The 10284-nt window shown below is 38.7% G+C and overlaps 1 protein-coding gene across 2 annotated transcripts in view; it reads left to right on the top strand.

Moving 5' to 3' along the window:
• Nucleotides 1–3926, top strand: part of LOC106871860 (uncharacterized) — a 42051-nt gene extending 38125 nt beyond the window's left edge. For both annotated transcript variants that reach the window (XM_014918605.3, XM_014918597.3), the window contains one exon: nucleotides 3508–3926. In XM_014918605.3, coding sequence (XP_014774091.1) covers nucleotides 3508–3520 — 13 coding nt within the window. In that variant the 3' untranslated portion in view covers nucleotides 3521–3926. The remainder of the gene's footprint in view (nucleotides 1–3507) is intronic.
• Nucleotides 3927–10284: the final 6358 nt, after the last annotated feature.

The following is a 10284-nucleotide window of genomic DNA, read 5'->3' as shown; positions in this document are numbered from 1 at the left end:
ATATATATATATATATATATTATTGATAAATCTCAGGGTAGCAAAAGAATCTAGAAATTCTTTTTGCTACCAGTGGTCTAGCGAGAAGAAAAAAACTAGTCAATAGACTATATATTATTCGTATAAATACATAGTGTACATTTAAACACATAAGAGAGATGTCCGATTATGGACATCTCTCTTATGTGTTTAAATGTACACTGTATGTATTTATATATATACACATAATTTTTTTTTTTTTATTGGTTTTAGCTCAAAACTGCGGCTATGTTGGGGCACCGCCGTTTTGCTACACTGTTATTGAGATCTTCCACTGATATGTGGCATTTGGTGAATAAGGGAGTTTGATATCGCTGTTCTCATTTGCGCCTCCTGCTGCGAAGTAAGTTCATCTGGGACTCTGGACAGGAAGAGATCCAGTTTTGTTTTGGAAACACCTACATCCACTTTGTGTAGGTCACTCAAGCTCTTTGGGAGAATATTAAAAAGCTGTAGGCCCTTGAAACCCAAGATGTTGCAGTAACTGATCCTGAAGCGCGACGGCAGTGTTGTGATCTTTAGAATTCTACAGTGGTGACCCATTCTGGCATTTGTGTAGCTTTCAATGCCAAAGTTTGATAGAATCCCTTCCAGGATCTTCCAGATGTATATTACTGTATATATCCATATATGTGTGTGTGTGTGTGTGTGTGTGTGTGTGTGTGTGTGTGTGTGTGTGTGTGTGTGTGTATGTGTGTGTGAAGGCTCATGGCTCAGTGGTTAGAGCGTCGAGCTTACGGTCGTGAAGCTGTGAGTTCGAATCCCGGACCGGGCTGCGTGTTGTGTTCTTGAGCAAGACATTTTATTTCACGTTGCTCCAGTTCACTCAGCTGTAGAAATGAGTTGCGACGTCACAGGTGCCAAGCTGTATCGGCCCCTTTGCCTTTCCCTTGGATAACACTGATGGCGTGGAGAGGGGAGGCCGGTATGCATGTACAATTGCTGAGCTTCCATAAACAACCTTGCCGGGACTTGTGCCTGGGAGGGTAACTTTCTAGGTGCAATCCCATGGTCAGTCATGACCGAAAGGGGTCTCAGCATATATATATATATATATATATATAATACATATATCAAAAGGATGTGTTATAACTATTCTACATATACAAAAACAGACATATCAACAATCCAACATACCTCCACGTGGTCTGATCAATAAGTATCCGGACTGCTATAGTAACGAAGCTAAAGTACACAGAATGAAGCCGCTTGGCAAAGATTGACTTTGAACTCTGCTGTGCATACGCACTGAGTTTTAACGTTCTAGCTCACTTCCGCTGTTTACAGCAGTGCTAGAAAGTAACGTGTGTAGCGTGTGATCGTTGCATTGGCCATGACGGAAAGTTGAGCAGAGAATCAGCATCAAATTTTGCCAAAAGTCAGGCGATACCTACTCAGAGGCCTACGCAAAGTTTTCAAAATGTCTTTATCGTTCTCGACAATCAAGGAGACATTGTGCAACTGAAATCCGAGTGTCTTTTTGATCAGCTAAAAGAAGTTTGGGCACAAACTTGGCAGAAACGCGTCTCATACCCAAATCTTCAGTGATAATGAACTGAGTTGAACTGTAATTAATTTGCACACCATTTGATAACTCACGGATGGTGATTCGATGATTTCTCCTCACAGCTGCACACACATCTGCGATGTTTTTCTCAGTTCTGCTGGTTGCAGGTCTCCCAGAACGTTCGTCAATATCGACATTTTTCGGCCATCTTGGAAACGGCTAAACCACTCGTATATTCATGTGCAGCTCATACACTCTTTTCCATACACTTTCTGCAATTTTGCGTAGGCCTGTAAGGAGGTATCGCCATGACAACTTTCTCTCTCATGATTAATGCGACGATCACACGTCACACACCTTCCTTCCAAGTACTGTTGTAAACAGCGTTAAAACTTTTAATTCTTTATCTTCTACTAATATCTTTGGTTTAACATATGCTTCTCCAGGTGCAACAATGAAACATAACTTCTGTTATATTTTTCAAATTTATTTACAAGCCAAAAAGCTTTGCATGGTACATTAAAAGCTGTAATCACATCCTACAGTTTTGTGTCAGATACTAAATCACAGTCATCAGCATATAATATTTCCCTAATAAATGATTCGAACACCTTAGTATCTGCGGTATTATTGTGATGTTGAACGATTTTACTGTGGTTCTAAATCTAATGTAGATTTCCTTAGTGTCATCTTCGAATGCTACCACGAATACGACGGTAAAACAAACAAAAAAACAGTGGTGCAAGAATGTCTCCTTGTCTTACTCAACCTTCAACAGGAAAAGGTTAAGATAAATTAACATTATAGTACACTCTAGCCTTCATGTTGTTAAATAAAGATTGTATCAGGTCTGTACACTTGTCAGAACAACCAAACTTATAAGAAGAGATAATACTCACAAGCTGCTCCAGAACGAAATTTGTTTCATTCTATCTCTCTGAAACATTAGTCCCAGTTCTTAGCTTTCTCAACAATACAATCTACAATGCCTCTGACTACTTCTCAGTACATACATACATACATACATACATACATACATACATACATACATACATACATACATACATGCATACATACACACATGCATGCATGCACACATACATGCATGCATGCATGCATACATACACACATACATACATACATACATACATAAGTGTATGCAGGTACAGATATGGGTATATGAATCTACATTTTCAGGTACGTGCTATTCACTTTACTTTCCATATGCATTTTTATTGGTTATTAAACATAATTTTTGTTTCTTTTCTCTTTAATTTGTTTTTGTCATTTAGCATTCGTGAATGATCTCTTCCCTGAGTCATAAAGCAACATGTCCTAGCTTTCCAACTGTCTGCATACGCCTTATATTCTACATTAACGTAGTTAATCTAGAATTTTTAGCGAGTTAATTTTGATTCGTCAAACAGGGTGATAAAATCAGTGTAGATGCAGAACACTTTTCCTTACACTTAGGACGTTAGCAGCTTAAATGCTGCAAAGAATAGAACAAAACATGACCTCAACAATAGTAAAACCTTTTTAATGGCAGTCTTCACAATATAAAAACTAAACAAAATGAAAAGGTGAATTCAAGTCATTAACAAAGGACAGCATGCAGCGTGTAAAGAAGAGACGATACTCACCCGCTGCTCCAGAACTAAATTCATTTCAATTTATCTCTGAAACTTTTGCTCCAATTCTCAATTTTCGTAACTCTTACAGTAACAATGCAATCTACAATACCGCTGCCAGCTTCCCCTCTTATGAAATTTTTCATATGTCGTATCTTAACACCCACTACTAACAACTCATTTGTTCTCAACGTAATTTATCAATATATAAATTGTAATTATGATTTATTGATATAAAAGATTGAAGCGTTATGCTCTATACAAATTCATATTTTATTCATTTTACTGAGTTTTTGAGTTTTCTAAATCTTCAAATATTTTATTTTACAGGTCTGAATCATAAAATATGACTAGCCCAATCATAAAAGACGCAGCACTTGTTTCAGATATATTTCTTTTCAATAACTATTACACATCAATCCTCTAAAGTTTCGACAATGGAATTTCAACAATTCAGGAATGTGTGAATAAACTATAATTATTTACTAATGGTCTTATTTGTCTGGTCTCCGACTGGAGACAATATCAGAATATTCTTAATGTTAAGATCATTTTCATGAATCTAATTCCATCGTTTCGTTGACAAATTATATTTTATTAGAATGAAGAATAAAAATAATATAGAAAAAATTTCCTCTCTTTTCTTTGCAAATATTTGTCTTTGGACCAGCTCTCATGAATCTAACTCCATTGTTTCGTTAATAAACTATATTTTATTAGAATGAAAAATAAAATGATATAGAAAATTTCCTTCTCTTTCTTTACAATATTTGTCTTTTCTTTGGTACAAAAGTGTATTTATATCTAAGAGCAACAACTTAGAAGACAGCAGGGATCCAATTTAGTATTTCATATTTGTTCATCTCCACAGATAATCTTTCCAATAAGGAAAATAGAGGTGCTAATGACGTGAAATATAAGGTAGAGACTTGTGAGTTGGTTTAATTCAATACGATTTCAAGAGTAAGTGTGATTATATTAAAAATAGAATAAAGTAGAGCAAATGAGAAAGGGCTTAATTATGTGCTGTGTAGTCTTTTGAGGTGAGATACATGATGCTGTAGAGTTGAAGGAAGATTTTTCAACTTAGTGCATGTCTGAATTTGATGAAGTATTTAAATTATCACAAAAGTAACCAAAAAAGACATTCTTAAATAACTGTGCTATTATGACCATATGCAGATAAACCTGGCCCGAATCGGTCGAAAAGTGAGGGGACTGCCAACTAAAACATCCACTTTGGGGATCCTATATATAAACATACTAAATGAGCCTCACTAACCAAACGACAAATGTGGATGTGTCAAAAATTTTCAAAATTTTCTATTTTTTGAAGAGTCCAGTATATCACCTCATCACACATATACCTACATTCCTGTTTAGGACTGTAAACTATTACGTAACGAGAGAGCTTCTATGTTGTCGTTCGATCTGGTAAAAATTACGGTCAAACGTTTTTCACTTCACAAATTAACGTCTGAAATAACTAAAGAAGATCTTAAATGATCTAGCCCTATACACCTTTAGTACAGATGGAATAGTCATATCTAACATGCATTTGCTCACATGTCATGATTGGAATGTTTTACATCATAGATCTGCTTGATTATTGCTTACCTAGGTTTAAACAACAAAAGATAACCTACAGTGAAGCACATTCATTGAAAGAAGAGTATGTAAAATGGCTTAGCAAATTTCCGCTAAGACTTAAGAGTGATTTGCTTTGCTTTTTACTATTTTCTGTACTACAAAATATCAACACTGTGCAAAGAACACAACAGATGAAATCTAATATGTCCAACATACTAACAGAGAACTAGTCATCAAAAATATATTTACATCAACAACCAGAAATTTAGAGGCATTAAGCCTACTACAACCAGGTAACTACAATAGGGAAGCCTAGATGAATAACTATTTCTACAGAACCAAATCAAGTCTTACATAATTAGAATGACTAAAGTGGCTATTTATCCCTCTATAAATGCCATTCTATGCTCATGACACCCAGCACACAGCTTAATGGGGTTAGTTAATCTACAAATAGCCGTCAAATCTCTTCAGATTACAATCTAAATTCTTAAAATTAGAAATGCATGAACAACTGATCCCTAGTAGATATATAATAATAATAATGATAATAATAATAATAATAATAACAACTCCTGGTAGACAAAACTGTACTTAGATACTGCAAGAGGAGGAAAACTAACTTAACCATGTCATGGATCGATTATCGTAAGGCATACGCTATGATCCCACATTCTTAGATTATGGAATGTGTGAACCTGTTTAGTATTGCATCGAACGTCGAGCGATTGCTTGGAAAAAGTATGAAGTGGAAGACGGAACTGACAGCATATGGAAAAAGTTTAGTGACAACAGAAATCAGGAGAGGCGTCTTCCAAGGGGACTGCTTGTCCCCACTGAACATTGTACTGTGCATGATACCACTAACACTGATTCTGAGGAAAGGAAAGGCTGGGTATGTATTCAAAAACCGGCCAACAAAAAGTCAACCACGTGTTATTCATGGATGACCTCAAACTTTATGGTAAAGATAAATCCCAAGTCAGTTCTCTCGTTGACATGGTGTATACTTTCAGTGCTGATATCAGAATGGAGTTCGGACTGAAAAAGTGTGGTGTGTTAGCCTTGAAGACAGGCAAAATCAAATGTATGGACGGGCTAGCGATACCGTCGGAGAGGTTATAAAGCAGATAGAAGAGACGGGCTATAAGTACTTAGGAATACTGGAAATTGATAAATTGATGGAGAAAGAAATGACAGAAAAATTTAAGGTGAGGTACTTGCGCAGACTGAGACTGATCCTTAAGTCGAAGTTAAACGGGCAGAATAAGATTGAAGCTATCAACACCTGGGTGGTTTCACTACTTAAATATGGAGCAGGAGTGATCGCATGAACAGTAGACGAACTAAACAGCTTAGACAGAAAGACAAGGAAGTTGCTAACTAGATACTGGATACACCATCCAAAAAATGACACAGACAAATTTATGTACCAAGAAAAAGAGGAGAAAGAGGACTGATTGGATGAGAACACAACATTAGAGGAGAAGAAAACAACATAGCATGCTATGTAAGAAATGCCACAGAACAACTGTTATTGGAAGTAAGAAAGTCAGGTTTGTGTAGGATGGAAGATTGCAAAGATAAATCACTGTACAAGGACTTGAGAATGAATGAAACTGAAAATAGGTCGATAAAGAAAAGAATGCCTGGACAAATTTGCAGAGATGTTGAAGATAAGACATAGAAAGAAACAAGATGACTATGGATGACTAAAAGGGATTTAAAACCGAAAAAGGAGGCTCTAATCTGAGCTGCACAAGAGTAAGCATTAAGAACCAATTACATCAAATACAGAATCGACACACATCAGAAAGTGATAAGTGCAGAGTTTGTGGACAAAATGGGGAAGCCGTATAGCATATTACCAGTCGGTGTACGCCACTAGCCCAGAAAGAACATAAGAGACGTCATGACAATATAGCAAGGATTGTCCAATGGACACTTTGCAAGAAATATGAACTTGACAGAGCAAAAAAGTGGTACGAACATAAACCCGAAAGCATAATCGAAAATGATAATGCAAAGGTTCTATGGAATTTTAGGATTCAGTGCGACCATGAGATAGAGAATAGGAAACCAGACAAAGTGTTAATTGAAAAACAAAGCAAATGATGTTGGATCATGAATATAGCATGCCCAGCTGACAACAATGTATGCGATAAGGAAGAAAGAAAAGTCGATAGATATGATAGGTTAGCTTGGGAGATTAAGCAGTTGTGGTCGATGAAAAGGTGGTAGTAGTACCAATAATTGTCGGAGCCCCGGGAACAGTGAGTAAAAATCTTGAGAAGTACATGAAACAAATAGGGGCTGCATTAAGGGCGGAGCACTTGCAGAAAACAGCACTGCTTGGAACTACGCGAATACTCCGGATGGTTCTCGAAAAATAAGGGGTGTTACCTTAGTTCACTGGTAGTGAACAGCTGACACCTTAGTACATCTCCAGCGTCAGAAGCTGTGCAAAGACAATAAATAATAATAATAACAACAGATGACAACGTTTCTCAAAAAGAAACAGAAACTTTCAAAATATAAAGATCTGGAAATAGAGGTAACTCGAATATGGAGCCCCAAAACAGAAACAATTCCTATTATAGCAAGCGCATTGGGTATGATAAAAAGAAAAAAACATTCAGACAAATACATAACAAAAACACCAGGACTTACAAGTATGTATAACATACAGAACATAGCACAACCAGACACCGCACACATCCTACAGCACCACAACAGGCCACAGCAGACACCCAAGGCACACAGAGCTGCGCTGAGTAGTGCAGTGAGAGCACATGATAAAAATAAGACTACTAAATAATAATAACAATAATAATAATAATAATAATAATAATAGCAGTACCAGGCAGTGGCTCTCATGGCTTCTGATCTTGATTGGAAGTGTTATCATGTACATTGTTTTGTCTTGGTATAAAAGATGGGCTACAGCAAATATTCTGCTCAATACTACAGATTTGCTTGTTGTTAGTTGTTTGACCTTAACCAGTTGAGCATGTCCCTTGGTGGCTGACGTTGTATGCATCTCTGATCATGAGAAAAAGTAGTGGGGGAGCATCATAGCCATGTGTTGAGAGGAATTCTTTGGGGTTTGAATAATTCACCTTCGGAAACATGGGTGTTTTGCTCAACATCCTTAAACAACCCTTATTCAGGGACCTTTTGAGCGGGATGGGCTACTCGACCTGAAGAAAATTCTAACTGGACCCCACATGCGATGTCATGCGCTGTTTATCTTGATATGAGATCACCATGTTGCGCACATATGGTTGTGATGCATGTGCCTGGTGTACTCTTATCAGACGGGTAGTCATGATGGGTATAATGGGCTTCGTATATTTCACACCAGTGTCACTTTGATGGCATGCACTGCTCTCTCACTCAATATTAATAATAATAATAATAATAATAATAATAATAATAATAATAATAATAATAATAATAATAATAATAATTCTTTCTACTATTGTTTACCAAGTTTATTATTGAAAAGAAGTAAGCTCAATAAACCGGGAAGAAATTACTACTCCAAAAGTAGAAAGGCTTAGTTAAGCGACCAATGAAATTCACAGTTAACAGGCAAGCTATATTTGACATATAATGGGTGTGAAGTCAGTTTCATAAAAGAAAGAATGTAATCGGTGAGATGTAGGGAGAGCTAGGGGGATAAATATTAATTCACGGTACTAAAGATGGAACTCAGGCGACAGAGCGAAAGAAGTAAAAGAGAAAAATAGATTAAAAGATATACTATTAAGCGTCACTACCAAGATTTTGTTGTTGGCACTCCGTCGCTTACGACGTCGAGGGTTCCAGTTGATCCGATCAACGGAAGAGCCTGCTCGTGAAATTAACGTGCAAGCGGTTGAGCACTCCACAGACACGTGTACCCTTAACGCAGTTCTCGGGGATATTCAGCGTGACACAGTGTAACAAGGCTGGCCCTTTGAACCACAGGCACAAGAGAAACAAGAAGTAAGAGTGAGAGAAAGTTGTGGTGGAAGAGTACAGCAGGGTTCGCCACCATCCCCTGCCGGATCCTCGTGGAGCTTTAGGTGCTTTCGATCAATAAACACTCACAACGCCCGGTCTGGGAATCGAAACCGCGATCCTATGACCGTGAATCCGCTGCCCTAACCACTGGGCCATTGCGCCTCCACACTACCAAGATAAAGGAACTTGTAAAGTCCTACCAGCAGACGCTGCAATAAAAAATTAATTTGTAAAAATTTGTTAAAATATTCAAAGTATATTAAACTTATACCAAAAACAAAGAATGTATACACACTACATGGACTATCATACAAATTCGTGTGAAAACAAGCATACACGCTACGCATATTTCATTCTTACTTTATTCTTTTTACTTGCTTCAGCGATTTGACTGCGGTCATACTGAAGCACCGCGTTAAAGGGTGTTCGTCGAAGAAATTGACCCCAGGACTTATTCTTTGTAAGCCTAGTACTTATTCTATCGGTCTCTTTCGCCGAACTGCTACGTTACGGGGACATACACACATCAGCATCGGTTGCAAAGCGATGGTGGGGGACAAACATACACACACACACACCCAATATATATATATATGGGAGAATATACGAAAAAACAACAACAGACGAGGACAGGTGGTGTAAATAACAAAAGGATGTATTAGTATGACGCTCGGGAATACGGAAAGTCTTTGACGTTTCGAGCTACGCTCTTCAACAGAAAGAATACGGAGACAAGGAGAAAAACACGGAGAAAAAAAATGAATAGTGTTCAGTCAACGGTCAATCATAATAATGGCTGATCATAACAATGACTGACCGGAAGTTAGAAATTCTTTTTTCAGGAGAGCTAAGAAAAGACGACGTGTTTCTTCTAACTTCCGTCTACCAAATTCCCTCACAAGGTTTTGGTCAGCCCGAGGCTATAGTAGAAGACACTTGCCCAAGGTGCCACACAGTGTGACTGAACCCGAGACCACGTGGCTGGGAAGCAAGTTTCTTACCTCCCGCCGTTTACCTGCGTTTGTTGAATTTCTTAACTTTGACATTCAGGGTACTGGGCAGAAATCACATCACATCTATGTGGCTCGGCCGGCTACGTGATGCTCTGTTTTAATTAGAGTCAGATTTCCCCCCCCCCCCCCCGCTCTGTACCAATTTCAAGCCGACCGTTCGCCGCCTACCGAATACCCGTCACGCGACGCAGTGCAACAACCGACCCACGCAAAGAGGAGCGGGGCCGCGCGCAACGACACGACTGCGAGCCCGAAGACGTGTCGCTCCACAGTGTCCCGGGTGTGGAGCTGTGTTGTTCGCGCCCACTATGCCCCAGGCGTCTCGCATGAAACCGCACGCCACCAGACGACGGTCTGCGAACGTGCTCGGAGGAGTGGAGCACCGACGCGAGAGAAGGCCACGTGCGGGTTCAGTGGCGTCCACCACGAGCGCTTTTTCGCCGCGCCGAAAGCGGCGGCGACCACGCTGGGAAGCCGACCCCAGTTGGCCGAAAGC

This window comes from Octopus bimaculoides, chromosome 3, assembly GCF_046866305.1.
Source record: "Octopus bimaculoides isolate indiv1 chromosome 3, ASM4686630v1, whole genome shotgun sequence".
NCBI lineage: Eukaryota > Metazoa > Mollusca > Cephalopoda > Octopoda > Octopodidae > Octopus > Octopus bimaculoides.
This window is presented reverse-complemented; position numbering and strand designations above follow the sequence as displayed.